This window comes from Lissotriton helveticus, chromosome 3_1 (genome assembly GCF_964261635.1).
Source record: "Lissotriton helveticus chromosome 3_1, aLisHel1.1, whole genome shotgun sequence".
Taxonomy (NCBI): Eukaryota; Metazoa; Chordata; class Amphibia; order Caudata; family Salamandridae; genus Lissotriton; species Lissotriton helveticus.
This window is the reverse complement of record NC_136061.1, coordinates 1,963,085,849-1,963,101,463: the sequence shown is the minus strand read 5'-3', so window position 1 is coordinate 1,963,101,463 and position 15,615 is coordinate 1,963,085,849. Positions and strand designations below refer to the sequence as shown.

Genomic DNA, 15,615 nt, shown 5'->3' with positions numbered 1-15,615 from the left:
GAAATATTGTAGGCCTGAAATGTTTTAGCATTGATTTACACGTACATGTCTGGGCTGAGAAATGTTGCAAGCCTTTTTCTTTTTAGAAGTATATGAGAGTTGGGTTCTTGGCGGCAGATATCTGTCTGCAACAGGAAAGGGGGGATCCAATTATAAGTGAATGAATAGAGGTCTGTTCAGTAGACGGCCCAGACATGGAGGAGGGTTCTGGAATGTTTAAGGGGTATCAGCGGGCCGGAGAAGAATCTGAGAAGCAAGGTCAACTCTAACGTCTGAGGCCCAATACAAAGCATCATGGAAAAAGCCTGAAGTTGCACCACGTGAGAGGCGTTTCGCAAGGGGCGTCTCAAATGTTGTTGACTGTTTTGTATTAGGGACAGCACCCCTGGGTGGGGTTAGAGCAGAGACCTGAGGACCCTTTAGAGAGCGGATGGGTAGGCAGTGAGGGGTCATGACTGGAGAACTTTAGGTTTTCACCAAGAGACTTAGAGTGGGTGACTTCCCTTGGGGGTCATTCATTGCTGACACCTTTGTTAGGTTGGGATTTGGTTAAGTAGGGATACCATCTAGAACAGGGTAGGGACGCCTAACCTGTGTTTGTTTTCCTCCAACCTAAATGAAGGAGAGATATGCGTCTATGCTGATAGCTTTGCTATTTTTAGAACTTGTGTTAGTGATTTCTGTTGCTCGTCTGAGGGCTTTTCGAGAGCACATGTATGTAATTGGACCTGTGTATCTCGTGAATCTCATTCTGAGATGCTTGTATTTGCAGCTCATTATATCTTTACAATAAACTTTTGAAACCTAGAAGTTGTCCGTGATCTTTAAGAGTAGAGTCCTTTATTGGGTGAACTAACTTGCAGATAGGTGTACTGTTTCCTTCCAAGACAGGCAATAAAGGTTCAGTCGACCAGATCGAGGTTTGGATCAATAGATATAAGGTATCGATCAAAATCTCGCCCTTTCACTAGCGACGTCATGTTTCTGTTACCGGAGTGTAAGTAAGTAGTGAGGTCACAACTAGACTGATGCACAAAAGAGAGGTGATATCATGCTCTAATAACAGGTAAAGTCGTGGTTTTAGAACTAGCGACTAATAAATGATCACAGTAGAGTATTATTTTATGTTGCTGCCACTTTAATGGACTTGATTATCTAACTAAAGTATTTTTTTCAAAGTGAAAAGTCAGTAGGGTGGCGGTGCCATGTTTCCATAACCTGTGGGTAGTGATGCCACAACCCGCTTGTACTGTGCTTTACAATGTATTGAACACTTTTCTACGGGGTCGGATCCCCGGAAGGCGTCGTGCATGCATGGAGCACCCTGCTTTTAAAGAAAGGTGTGTTAGTACGCTACGGCGTGTCAGGGGGCGCTATGGGTGTCAGGCCTGTGGCAGGCAGCGGTGCCAGGACTAGCGAGGCGCCGACTGTGTCTGTCCCCGAGCGGCTCCAATCCCCTAGCGGACTCGAGGGCTCTGGCGCCCGGCCCAATCCGCGACGCTTGTTCACAGGGCCCATGTGCCTCCAGCAGCAGCCAAAAATGTGCGAAACCGAAAAATAGCATTCTCGTGAGAAGACATCTACGATTAGTACTCTCCCCAAGGGATACAGAGGTGCTGGTACTCTGCCTTCAGGATAAAGAGGTTCTTGGACCCTTCTTTGAGGATACCGAGGTGGTGGTACTCTCTCCGGAGGATACCGAGGTGCTGGTACTCTCTCCGGAGGATACCGATGTGCTGGTACTCTCTCCGGAGGATACCGAGGTGCTGGTACTCTCTCCGGAGGATACTGGGGTGCGGGGGTACTCTCTCCGGAGGATACCGAGGTGCTGGTAGTCTCTCCGGAGGATACCGAGGTGCTGGTACTCTCTCCGGAGGATACCGAGGTGCTGGTACTCTCTCCGGAGGATACTGGGGTGCGGGGGTACTCTCTCCGGAGGATACCGAGGTGCTGGTAGTCTCTCCGGAGGATACCGAGGTGCTGGTACTCTCTCCGGAGGATACCGAGGTGCTGGTACTCTCTCCGGAGGATACCGAGGTGCTGGTACTCTCTCCGGAGGATACCGAGGTTCAGGATAAAGAGGTTCTGGGACCCTTCTCTGAGGATACCGAGGTGGGGGTGCGGGTAGTCTCTCCTGAGGATACCGAGGTCGTAGTACTCTCTCTGAAGAATAGCAAGGTGGTGGTACTGTCTCTGGAGGATACTAAGGTACTGGTACTCTAGCTGGAGAATACAGACACGCTGGTACTCTCTCCGGAGGATACCGATACTCTCTCAGGAGAATACAGAGATGCTGGTACTCTCTCCGGAGAATAGAGAGATGCTGGTACTCTCTCCGAAGGATACCGAGGTGGTGGTACTGTCCCAGGAGAAAACAGAGGTGCTGGTACTCTCTCCGGAGAATAGAGAGATGCTGGTACTCTCTCTGGATAATACAGAGGTGCTGGTACTCTCTCAGGAGAATACAGAAGTGCTGGCACTCTCTCTGGATAATACAGAGGTGCTGGTACTCTCTCTGGATAATGCAGAGGTGTTGGTACTCTCTCCAAAGAATTGAGAGATGCTGGTACTCTCTCCGAAGGATACTGAGGTGCTGGTACTCTCTCCAGAGAATAGAGAGATGCTGGTAATCTCTCTGGATAATACAGATTATCCTGGTACTCTCTCCGTAGAATACAGAGATGATGGTACTCTCTCTGGATAATACAGAGGTGCTGGTACTCTCTCTCTGGATAATACAGAGGTGCTGGTACTCTCTCTGGGGGATATCGAGGTGGTGGTACTCTCTCCGGAGCATACAGAGGTGTTGGTACTCTCTCCAGAGAATACAGAGGTGCTGGTACTCTCTCAAGAGGATACTGAGATGCCGGTACTCTCTCTGGAGGATACCGAGTTGCTGGTACTCTCTCCAGAGAAAACAGAGGTGCTGGTACTCTCCCAGACACTACAGATGTGCTGGTACTCTCTGCAGGGGATATCGAGGTGCTGTTACTCTCTCCTGAGGATAAGGAAGTGCTGGTACTCTTTCCAGAGGATACAGAAGTGCTGGTACTCTCTCCGGAAGATACCGAGGTGGTGGTACTCTCTCCAGAGGATAAGAGGTGCTTGTACTCTCTCAAGAGGACACCGGGGAGCTGGTACTCTCTCCGGAGGATACCGAGGTGGTGGTACTCTCTCCAGAGAATACAGAGGTGCTGGTACTCTCTCCGGAGAATACCGAAGTGCAGGTACCTCTCCAGAGGATACACTGGTGCTGGTACTCCCTCTAGAGGATACCGTGGTGCTGGTACTCTCTACAGTGAATACGGAGGTGCTGGTACTGTCTCCGGAGAATACAGAGATGCTGGTACTCTCTCTGGATAATACAGAGGTGCTAGTACTCTCAGGAGAATACAGAGATGCTGGTACTCTCTACGGAGAATACAGAGGTGCTGGTACTCTCTCCGGAGGATGCCGAGGTGCTAGTACTCTCTCAAGAGGATACCAAGGTACCAGTACTCTCTCCGGAGGATACCGAGTTGCTGGTACTCTCTCCAGAGAAAACAGAGGTGCTGGTACTCTCCCAGACACTACAGAGGTGCTGGTACTCTCTGCAGGGGATATCGAGGTGCTGTTACTCTCTCCTGAGAATAAGGAAGTGCTGGTACTCTTTCCAGAGGATACAGAAGTGCTGGTACTCTCTCTGGATAATACAGAGGTGCTGGTACTCTCTCTGGATAATGCAGAGGTGTTGGTACTCTCTCCAAAGAATTGAGAGATGCTGGTACTCTCTCCGAAGGATACTGAGGTGCTGGTACTCTCTCCAGAGAATAGAGAGATGCTGGTAATCTCTCTGGATAATACAGATTATCCTGGTACTCTCTCCGTAGAATACAGAGATGATGGTACTCTCTCTGGATAATACAGAGGTGCTGGTACTCTCTCTCTGGATAATACAGAGGTGCTGGTACTCTCTCTGGGGGATATCGAGGTGGTGGTACTCTCTCCGGAGCATACAGAGGTGCTGGTACTCTCTCCAGAGAATACAGAGGTGCTGGTACTCTCTCAAGAGGATACTGAGATGCCGGTACTCTCTCTGGAGGATACCGAGTTGCTGGTACTCTCTCCAGAGAAAACAGAGGTGCTGGTACTCTCCCAGACACTACAGATGTGCTGGTACTCTCTGCAGGGGATATCGAGGTGCTGTTACTCTCTCCTGAGGATAAGGAAGTGCTGGTACTCTTTCCAGAGGATACAGAAGTGCTGGTACTCTCTCCGGAAGATACCGAGGTGGTGGTACTCTCTCCAGAGGATAAGAGGTGCTTGTACTCTCTCAAGAGGACACCGGGGAGCTGGTACTCTCTCCGGAGGATACCGAGGTGGTGGTACTCTCTCCAGAGAATACAGAGGTGCTGGTACTCTCTCCGGAGAATACCGAGGTGCAGGTACCTCTCCAGAGGATACACTGGTGCTGGTACTCCCTCTAGAGGATACCGTGGTGCTGGTACTCTCTACAGTGAATACGGAGGTGCTGGTACTGTCTCCGGAGAATACAGAGATGCTGGTACTCTCTCTGGATAATACAGAGGTGCTAGTACTCTCAGGAGAATACAGAGATGCTGGTACTCTCTACGGAGAATACAGAGGTGCTGGTACTCTCTCCGGAGGATGCCGAGGTGCTAGTACTCTCTCAAGAGGATACCAAGGTACCAGTACTCTCTCCGGAGGATACCGAGTTGCTGGTACTCTCTCCAGAGAAAACAGAGGTGCTGGTACTCTCCCAGACACTACAGAGGTGCTGGTACTCTCTGCAGGGGATATCGAGGTGCTGTTACTCTCTCCTGAGAATAAGGAAGTGCTGGTACTCTTTCCAGAGGATACAGAAGTGCTGGTACTCTCTCCGGAAGATACCGAGGTGGTGGTACTCTCTCAAGAGGATAAAGAGGTGCTGGTACTCTCTCAAGAGGACACCGGGGTGCTGGTACTCTCTCCGGAGGATACCGAGGTGGTGGTACTCTCTCCAGAGAATACAGAGGTGCTGGTACTCTCTCCGGAGAATACCGAGGTGCAGGTACCTCCCCAGAGGATACACTGGTGCTGGTACTCCCTCTAGAGGATACCGTGGTGCTGGTACTCTCTACAGTGAATACGGAGGTGCTGGTACTGTCTCCGGAGAATACAGAGATGCTGGTACTCTCTCTGGATAATACAAAGGTGCTGGTACTCTCTAAGGAGAATACAGAGCTGCTGGTACTCTCTGGAGAATACAGAGGTGCTGGTACTCTCAGGAGAATACAGAGATGCTGGTACTCTCAGGAGAATACAGAGGTGCCAGTACTCTCTCCGGAGGATACCGAGTTGCTGGTACTCTCTCCAGAGAAAACAGAGATGATGGTACTCTTCCAGACACTACAGAGGTGCTGGTACTCTCTGCAGGGGATATCGAGGTGCTGTTACTCACTTCCGAGGATACCGAGATGGTGGTACTCTCTCCAGAGGATACCGAGGTGGTGGTACTGTCTCCAGACACTACAGAGGTGCTGGTACTCTCTCAAGAGGATACCGGGGTGCTGGTACTCTCTCCGGAGGATACCGAGCTGGTGGTACTATCTCCAGAAAATACAGAGGTGCTGGTACTCTCTTCGGAGGATACCGAGGTGCAGGTACCTCCCCGGTGGATACACGGGTGCCGGTAATCCCTCCAGAGGATACTGTGGTGCTTGTACTCTCTACAGCGAATACTGAGGTGCTGGTACTGTCTCCGTAGAATACGGAGAAGCTGGTACTCTTTCTGGAGAATACAGAGGTGCTGGTACTCTCTCCAAAGTATACCAAGTTGCTGTACCATCTCCTGAGGACACCGAGGTGCAGGTACTCTCTCTGGAGGATACTGAGATACTGGTATCTCTCCGGAGGATACCCATGTGCTGGTACCTCTCCAGAGGATACAGCGGTGTTGGTATTCTCTCCGGAGGATACCGAGGTGCTGGTACTGTCTACAGCAAATACCGAGCTGCTGGTACTCTCTCCAAAGTATTTCAAGGTGCTGTACCATCTCCAGAGGACACAAAGGTGCAGGTACTCTCTCTGGAGAATACAGCGGTGCTGTTACTATCTCTGGAGTATACTGAGATGCTGGTACTTTCTCCGGAGGATACAGTGTTGCTGGTATTCTCTCTGGAGAATATAGAGGTGCTGGTATTCTCTCCAGAAGGTACAGAGGTGTTGGTACTCTCCGTGGAGGATACCATGGTATTGGTACCTCTCCAGAGGATACCGAGATGCTGGTATTCTCTCTGGAGGATACCGAGTTGCTGGTACTCTCCCCACGTACAGCGAGGTTCTGGCACTCTCCCGTAGGATACTGAAGTACTGGTATTCAACTGTCAGAATAAAGAGGCTATGGTACTCCCTCCTCAGAATACTGAACTGCTAGTACTCTCTCCGGGAGATACCGAGCAGCTGGTACTCTCTCTGGAGGTAAACAGTCGGAACACTGCGGCCTCAGCCATGCCTGTTCCGACTACGCAAGTGCTACCACGCTTGCCTTAACCACGCGTGGTTAAGGCAGTGTGCGGTTTAGCTGCTGGCTTCAGCCCAGCAGAACATGGAAGCAGGAAGACCTCGGATGAGGAAGTGGAGGATCTGATATGGTGAGGTTAGTGGGGCAGGGGTCGGTTTTTGGGGGGTGGGGGTAGTTTGTATGGGTTGAGGGGGTCAGGTTAGTTTTCAGAGTTGCGGGGTCAGGGTCGTTTTCAAGGCTGCTAGGTCGGGGTAGTTTTCAGGGCTGGAGGGACAGGGGTTGGGGTAGTTTTTTTTTATTAGGAGTTAGGGTGTTAAGCCTCAGGGCAGGGGAATGGGTAATCGGGTAGTTTTAGGGCTAAAGGGGGGACTGGGTCGGTTTTAGGTTTTGCCTCGCCAAAAAGATGCGCTCTGCGCATCTTTTTCGCGCAGGCGAAAACCTGATGAGAATTGTAGTGTGCTTTGGGTCGGCCCTCCTCATTCATTGGCTGGCTCCGTAAATGGAGCCTTGCCATTGGACGAGGGGCCTGTCCGTCAATGCCGGACCAGACACGGGGGCGTTCCCGACATTCTTTGGCTTTTGCCGACGTCACGCGACGCCGGGAACGCCCCCGATTCTGTTCCGGCATTGCCGGCACCTCCCTTGCTCCCCCTCCCTAATTCTGTGGCGGAGATTGCCAGAGTACCGTGCACGTATAGGCAGTCCGTGACGGAGATCGCCAGAGCCCCATGTACTACTAGACACACCAGCTCTAATGCACAGTGGCATAGATCGCCGGAGCACCGTGTACTCCTGGGAACTCTGTGGCGGAGATTGCCAGAGCCCCGTACACTCCTAGGCAGTCCTAGGCAGTCTGTGACGGAGATTGCCAGAGCCCCGTGTACTGAGTGGGCCGCGGCTGACGGAGAGCGCAGAGCGCTCAGGCCCCCACCCCTCCCGTCCCCAGCCCCCCATCCTGAGCTCTAGAGACGGGTCCCCGGCCGCCCAAGAGCCACCGGTGACAGGTCTGAATGTTCTCTTGTCCGGCCCAGGATTGCATGAGCGGACGAGAGAAACAAACCACGTCCAAGGTCACCGTCAGACTAGAACAGCCACCGCGAGACGATTGTCATGAACCAACTCTGTCACGACACGATCGACACCGCTTTCTGTTACATACACATGTATGCATGCACACATGCACCCCCACATGTGTATCACGGATCCCTGCGTTTCTTGGTCACACACTGACACCGAAGGGTAGTGGTGCGTCATGGTGTCCCAGAACTGTCCTTTCAGGAGCACAGTGCAGAGTGGAGCTTCAGAGTGCAGAGTGGAGCTTCAGAGTGCAGAGTGGAGCTTCAGAGTGCAGAGTGGAGCTTCAGAGTGGAGCTTCAGAGTGCAGAGTGGAGCTTCAGAGTGCAGAGTGGAGCTTCAGAGTGCAGAGTGGAGCTTCAGAGTGCAGAGTGGAGCTTCAGAGTGGAGCTTCAGAGTGCAGAGTGGAGCTTCAGAGTGGAGCTTCAGAGTGCAGAGTGGAGCTTCAGAGTGCAGAGTGGAGCTTCAGAGTGCAGAGTGGAGCTTCAGAGTGCAGAGTGGAGCTTCAGAGTGCAGAGTGGAGCTTCAGAGTGCAGAGTGGAGCTTCAGAGTGCAGAGTGGAGCTTCAGAGTGGAGCTTCAGAGTGCAGAGTGGAGCTTCAGAGTGGAGCTTCAGAGTGCAGAGTGGAGCTTCAGAGTGGAGCTTCAGAGTGCAGAGTGGAGCTTCAGAGTGGAGCTTCAGAGTGCAGAGTGGAGCTTCAGAGTGGAGCTTCAGAGTGCAGAGTGGAGCTTCAGAGTGGAGCTTCAGAGTGCAGAGTGGAGCTTCAGAGTGCAGAGTGGAGCTTCAGAGTGCAGAGTGGAGCTTCAGAGTGCAGAGTGGAGCTTCAGAGTGGAGCTTCAGAGTGGAGCTTCAGAGTGGAGCTTCAGAGTGGAGAGTGGAGCTTCAGAGTGGAGCTTCAGAGTGCAGAGTGGAGCTTCAGAGTGGAGCTTCAGAGTGCAGAGTGGAGCTTCAGAGTGCAGAGTGGAGCTGCAGATTCAGAGTGGAGCTGCAGATTCAGAGTGGAGCTGCAGATTCAGAGTGGAGCTGCAGAGTGGAGCTTCAGAGTGCAGAGTGGAGCTTCAGAGTGGAGCTTCAGAGTGCAGAGTGGAGCTTCAGAGTGGAGCTTCAGAGTGCAGAGTGGAGCTTCAGAGTGCAGCTTCAGAGTGCAGAGTGGAGCTTCAGAGTGCAGCTTCAGAGTGCAGAGTGGAGCTTCAGAGTGCAGCTTCAGAGTGCAGAGTGGAGCTTCAGAGTGGAGCTTCAGAGTGCAGAGTGGAGCTTCAGAGTGGAGCTTCAGAGTGCAGAGTGGAGCTTCAGAGTGGAGCTTCAGAGTGCAGAGTGGAGCTTCAGAGTGCAGAGTGGAGCTTCAGAGTGCAGAGTGGAGCTTCAGAGTGGAGCTTCAGAGTGGAGCTTCAGAGTGGAGCTTCAGAGTGGAGCTTCAGAGTGCAGAGTGGAGCTTCAGAGTGGAGCTTCAGAGTGCAGAGTGGAGCTTCAGAGTGGAGCTTCAGAGTGCAGAGTGGAGCTTCAGAGTGCAGAGTGGAGCTTCAGAGTGCACAGTGGAGCTTCAGAGTGCAGAGTGGAGCTTCAGAGTGCAGAGTGGAGCTTCAGAGTGCAGAGTGGAGCTTCAGAGTGCAGAGTGGAGCTTCAGAGTGGAGCTTCAGAGTGGAGCTTCAGAGTGGAGCTTCAGAGTGGAGCTTCAGAGTGGAGCTGCAGATTCAGAGTGGAGCTGCAGATTCAGAGTGGAGCTGCAGATTCAGAGTGGAGCTGCAGAGTGGAGCTGCAGAGTGGAGCTTCAGAGTGGCGCTTCAGAGTGGAGCTTCAGAGTGGAGCTTCAGAGTGGAGAGTGGAGCTTCAGAGTGGAGCTTCAGAGTGCAGAGTGGAGCTTCAGAGTGGAGCTTCAGAGTGCAGAGTGGAGCTTCAGAGTGCAGAGTGGAGCTTCAGAGTGCAGAGTGGAGCTTCAGAGTGCAGCTTCAGAGTGCAGAGTGGAGCTTCAGAGTGCAGCTTCAGAGTGCAGAGTGGAGCTTCAGAGTGCAGCTTCAGAGTGCAGAGTGGAGCTTCAGAGTGGAGCTTCAGAGTGCAGAGTGGAGCTTCAGAGTGGAGCTTCAGAGTGCAGAGTGGAGCTTCAGAGTGGAGCTTCAGAGTGCAGAGTGGAGCTTCAGAGTGGAGCTTCAGAGTGCAGAGTGGAGCTTCAGAGTGGAGCTTCAGAGTGCAGAGTGGAGCTTCAGAGTGCAGAGTGGAGCTTCAGAGTGCAGAGTGGAGCTTCAGAGTGCAGAGTGGAGCTTCAGAGTGGAGCTTCAGAGTGGAGCTTCAGAGTGGAGCTTCAGAGTGCAGAGTGGAGCTTCAGAGTGGAGCTTCAGAGTGCAGAGTGGAGCTTCAGAGTGCAGAGTGGAGCTTCAGAGTGCAGAGTGGAGCTTCAGAGTGGAGCTTCAGAGTGGAGCTTCAGAGTGGAGCTTCAGAGTGGAGCTGCAGATTCAGAGTGGAGCTGCAGATTCAGAGTGGAGCTGCAGATTCAGAGTGGAGCTGCAGATTCAGAGTGGAGCTGCAGATTCAGAGTGGAGCTGCAGAGTGGAGCTGCAGAGTGGAGCTTCAGAGTGGCGCTTCAGAGTGGAGCTTCAGAATGGAGCTTCAGAGTGGAGCTTCAGAGTGGAGAGTGGAGCTTCAGAGTGGAGCTTCAGAGTGCAGAGTGGAGCTTCAGAGTGGAGCTTCAGAGTGCAGAGTGGAGCTTCAGAGTGGAGCTTCAGAGTGCAGAGTGGAGCTTCAGAGTGGAGCTTCAGAGTGCAGAGTGGAGCTTCAGAGTGGAGCTTCAGAGTGCAGAGTGGAGCTTCAGAGTGCAGAGTGGAGCTTCAGAGTGCAGAGTGGAGCTTCAGAGTGCAGAGTGGAGCTTCAGAGTGGAGCTTCAGAGTGGAGCTTCAGAGTGCAGAGTGGAGCTTCAGAGTGGAGCTTCAGAGTGCAGAGTGGAGCTTCAGAGTGGAGCTTCAGAGTGGAGCTTCAGAGTGCAGAGTGGAGCTTCAGAGTGCAGAGTGGAGCTTCAGAGTGCAGAGTGGAGCTTCAGAGTGCAGAGTGGAGCTTCAGAGTGCAGAGTGCAGAGTGGAGCTTCAGAGTGGAGCTTCAGAGTGGAGCTTCAGAGTGGAGCTTCAGAGTGGAGCTTCAGAGTGGAGCTTCAGAGTGGAGCTTCAGAGTGGAGCTGCAGATTCAGAGTGGAGCTGCAGATTCAGAGTGGAGCTGCAGATTCAGAGTGGAGCTGCAGAGTGGAGCTGCAGAGTGGAGCTGCAGAGTGGCGCTTCAGAGTGGCGCTTCAGAGTGGAGCTTCAGAGTGGAGCTTCAGAGTGGAGCTTCAGAGTGGAGCTTCAGAGTGGAGCTTCAGAGTGCAGAGTGGAGCTTCTGAGTGGAGCTTCAGAGTGCAGAGTGGAGCTTCAGAGTGGAGCTTCAGAGTGCAGAGTGGAGCTTCAGAGTGCAGAGTGGAGCTTCAGAGTGGAGCTTCAGAGTGCAGAGTGGAGCTTCAGAGTGGAGCTTCAGAGTGCAGAGTGGAGCTTCAGAGTGGAGCTTCAGAGTGCAGAGTGGAGCTTCAGAGTGGAGCTTCAGAGTGCAGAGTGGAGCTTCAGAGTGCAGAGTGGAGCTTCAGAGTGCAGAGTGGAGCTTCAGAGTGCAGAGTGGAGCTTCAGAGTGCAGAGTGGAGCTTCAGAGTGCAGATTCAGAGTGCAGAGTGGAGCTTCAGAGTGCAGAGTGGAGCTTCAGAGTGGAGCTTCAGAGTGGAGCTTCAGAGTGGAGCTTCAGAGTGGAGCTTCAGAGTGGAGCTTCAGAGTGCAGAGTGGAGCTTCAGAGTGCAGCTTCAGAGTGCAGAGTGGAGCTTCAGAGTGGAGCTTCAGAGTGGAGCTTCAGAGTGGAGCTTCAGAGTGGAGCTTCAGAGTGGAGCTTCAGAGTGTCAAGAGCAATGCCAATAGCTCTAACTTTAACAAAGGCAAAACCATTGCATTGTAAATGCTTGTTTTAATTAGAGGTTAGGATTTTAGGCCTAAGGTCTGTGGAAGGAGTTGGGGTAGTTTTACGGACAGTGTGGGGATGGGAGGGGAAAGGTTTTGAGCCTCAGGACGGGAGGGGCAGGTAGGGGGTATGTAGCTTTGGGCAAGGGGAGGGTGGTCAGAGTAGTGGCGAACTTAGCCCTGCATACCCCTTTACCATTCGTGCCGTTGCCACGAAATTGTGTGGTGAAGGAATGCGTGGTTAAGACGCATTCGTGGTTCGGGCTGTGTGGTAGAGCCACACGCGGTTTACCCTCTCTGGAGGATACGGAAGTGCTGATATTCTCTCTGGAGGATATTAAGTTGCTGGTACTCTCTCCGGAGGATACAGTGGCGAGGGTGTTCTCTCCTAAGGATAGCGAGGTGCTGGTACTCTCTCTAGAGAATACTGAATTACTCTCACTTTAAAGGATACAGATGTGCCTGTACTCTGCCTTCGTGACCCAAAGATGCTAATACTCTCTCCTGAGGATGCAGATGTGCTGTGCTGGCACTATCACTTATTTATTAGATGTGCCGGCACTCTGCCTTCACGACCCAAAGAGGCTGATACTCTCTCCGGAGGATGCAGAAGTGCTTGCACACTCACTTAAGGATACAGATGTGCTAGTATCCTGTCTTTGGGACTCAAAGATGATGATGCTCTCTCCTGAGGATCCAGAGAATACAGACCCGTCAGTACTCCGCCTTGACGGTACAGATATGATGGTACTCTTTGTGGATGGTACTGGGGTACTGGTACATTTGCCTCAGTACACAGGGGTGCCTGTGCTGCGCCCCGAGGATGCATGGATGCTGGCGCTCTCCTTTTCGGTAGCAGAGCCGAAGCCCTTCCAGTATTCTCATCTCTTGAGTATATCAAAGGTCTGTTACTGCCCCTTGAGGGTAACGATGGGTTAGTGGTTGCTTCTCCTCGGGCAATAGAAAATACTGCTACCCTTCTCCACTCAAGTATTAAGAAGTGCTGGTGCTCTGCTCGAGTACTAACACGTTCTGGAGCTCTTATCTTCTTCACTCTTAAGATGAACTGGTGCTTTCCTTTCATTGAACACACAAACCGTCCTGTCCCCACCCCCTTGGAGAAGAAATGTAGTGGGTACCACCCGCGTTCGAATCCAGGCGGCGTGCACTCCTCTCTTGAGAGTGAGGAAGGGCTGGTACTCTCGACTATAGAATGAATTTGTACGGTCATCCTCATCCTCAAGAATAAAGTCTTGCGTGTACTACCTACTTCGCATTTGTACTCTCCCTTTTAGAATAAATACATCCCCTTTAGAAGTGCTGGGACTCTCGCCATTGGAATAAAGGACTAAAACAGTGCCGAGGCGCCCCACACCACAGAGTATAAAGAAGTGCTCACACTGTCTCCCCTGAGGAGTGCGCTCCTCCTTTTGAGAAGAGACGGGTACCGGTACTCTGTACAAACAAGGGCCGGTACTCTGATCTCCTTTTAAGTGCTGGTACTCTCGCCATTAGAATAAAAAAGTGCCGAAGCGCCCACTTGGTGTAAAGAAGTGCTCGCACTCTCCCCTGGATAGTTGGCTCTTCTTCTTGAGAAGAAACAGGTACCGGTACTCGTATAGAAACAAGTGTCCGTACGGAGTTCTCCTTTAGAAGTGCTGGCCTGGGAGTACTGAGAGGAGGTGAGTTAACATGTATGTAAACACCCCGAGCCCGCGACCCCGGCAGAGTCAGTCACTAGTGGTACGCGTGAGGTGGTATGGGTGGATAGAGACAACTCGGGGTACTCCCCATCCCCTGCCACCTGTCCCACTCCCCGTTACACCCGCCCTCCCCCCACCGACATACAGAGTGACACAGAAACCTACTCACCCACAGCAAAGCCGAGGAGCAGGAAGAGAAGCCCCGGGGCGGGCAGCCCGCAGCCTCCCCCCGCAGCCATCAGCGCGACCTCCACAACGGGCTCCTGTGCTCCGCCAAATCCCAAATAAAAGAGGGTGGGGTCGAATCCGCTCCTCGGTATTAAAGAGACAATATAAATAGGTGTGTGGTGGCCTCGTGCCGCTGCCCTAGCTCGGCTGCTGCCTGCTGGCTGCTTGCGCCATCTTACAGAGCAGCAATCCGTCAGCAGCATCCCCGGCCCCGGCTCTGCTGCCTGCCAGAGAGGGCGACGAGGAATCGCCCTCCCCCACCTTTCCCCTCACTCATTCCCTCCACCTCCCTCCCTCCCTCGCGCCACTCACCCCTCCCCCTCTCCTTCTCCCTCGCTATTCTGCCTCCCTCTTCTCGATACCTCACCCTATTCCTCCTTTTACCGTTCTTCACCCTTTCCCTGGCTCTGTCCTGCCTTCACCCCGTCCTCCCATCACCCCTCCGCTATCCCTCTTTATTCCTACTGACTTCCCACCGCCCTGTCGTTCGACTTCCCTCTCCGCGTTTTCTCTTTTTATCTCACCCTCTTTTCCCCTCTCTGTTTCCTTCCACCTCTCCCTGCCCCCCCCTCCCCCCCTCTCACCCCCTCGCCCCCACCTCTCCTCAGTCCTCTGGAGCCCCTTCGGGGAAACAAAAGAGCAGCCCTTTATATTACTGGACATTTGGAGCAAAGCATGAGATGCCCCCTTCACTTTGAACTGGAGGAGGGGGGTGTCCATTTCAAGGGGATTTAATGTTAGCCTTTGAATGCCCCCCCTCCCCTCCAGGGAGGAGCGCGCTGCTCTCTCAGCCCCTTGCCTTGACTTTATGCCACCAATAAAACACTCAAAGAATCGGCAATAATCCAGAAATAGAGCAGTTTATAGGGTGATAATGTTGTATACCCCACCCGCACTGTACTTACTTACAGATGACAGTATCGTGTGGCTTATGGCATTTTCTGCTTTGTCCCCTCTAGCCTCCCCCTCCCCATGTGTTTTGATGGGTGAACCGGAGCATGCTCTTCAACACAAAATACCAATTTTCAAGACGTATGTTGAACATGGAGTATGGAACACACAAATCCCCACACGTGTTGGAGTTATGATCCTTCTATTGTTGTAAAGAAGAGATAGTAATTTGATTCTTATAGTGCCACATACAGTCTTATGAATATAGTGGGCGCTGTATGCAATGTTTATGCTATAACTGATATTTTCCAGGGATGGTGAGTTAGGTTTCTAAATTGTACTCTTTATTTCTCATGTTGCTGTTGATAGAATCAGTGTGTGCGATTTTTTTTTGTGGGAAAGTAGTGTCCGTTGTCTTTTTTTGTTTTTTTTGGAGAGCATGTGTTGCTTTCTAGGTACCAGGTGAAGCGGACATGAAGAAACCAGTTGTAGAAAACAGGGCAGGCGCATTCCGCTTTATTGAAGTGTATTTATATTGTAGAGAGGACGTCGCAACAAGACATGCAAAATGAAAGAACGCGGCGCGTGAGAATTAATGCGGCGTGTGTTTAACATAACCCGTGGGTGGGGGCAACCAGGCATTGCAGGGAGACTGTGCATTAGAATGCCTCTCAACCAGGCACCCTCGGATGCTGAAAACGGGGGTTTGTTGGGGGGTGTCAATCGAGCAGATTTTGTATCCATCTTGAAACTCCTTTTTCTCACTGTTTCACTGTTTTTTGTTTTGATAGTATTAATGTACTCAACACTGAATTAAATTTACTTGTAAAACACAGCAATAAAAACAAATCCAATTATTTTCATTTTAATGGATTTCTAGAAAAGGAACACAAATAATACAAATCCAGACAAAATCACACATTATGCATGGCACAGACTTAAAACTGGTGAGCTATTTATGGATTTTTGAGTATTTGAGATGGGGGCGAGAAGGCGGGTGGATACTTATCGTTCTGGGCTATTAGGGAAGACAGCCAGCAGAGGTGGTTTGAAAATTGGTACCAGAATATTAAAAAATAGGCACACAATAATATCCCAGAAATATTCCACAAATACAAGTTTCCGCATCATATGGTAACAGAATAATGAGCAGCAGGTTCCACCCGACATGTACTAGAACATACCAGAACCATCCATCACTTCTAGGGTTTAAACATTCTGTTGTTACATGTAAAACAAAGTTTTACTTACCTTCAGTAAC

At 51.6% G+C, this 15,615-nt stretch overlaps 1 protein-coding gene across 1 annotated transcript in view; it reads right to left on the bottom strand.

Annotated features, from left to right (window-relative positions):
* IGDCC3 (immunoglobulin superfamily DCC subclass member 3) overlaps positions 1-13,666 on the bottom strand; it is a 362,029-nt gene extending 348,363 nt beyond the window's left edge. The window contains exon 1 of the mRNA XM_078683466.1: positions 13,405-13,666. Within this exon, the coding sequence (XP_078539592.1) occupies positions 13,405-13,666 (262 nt within the window). The remainder of the gene's footprint in view (positions 1-13,404) is intronic.
* Between the last annotated feature and the right edge of the window lie 1,949 nt (positions 13,667-15,615).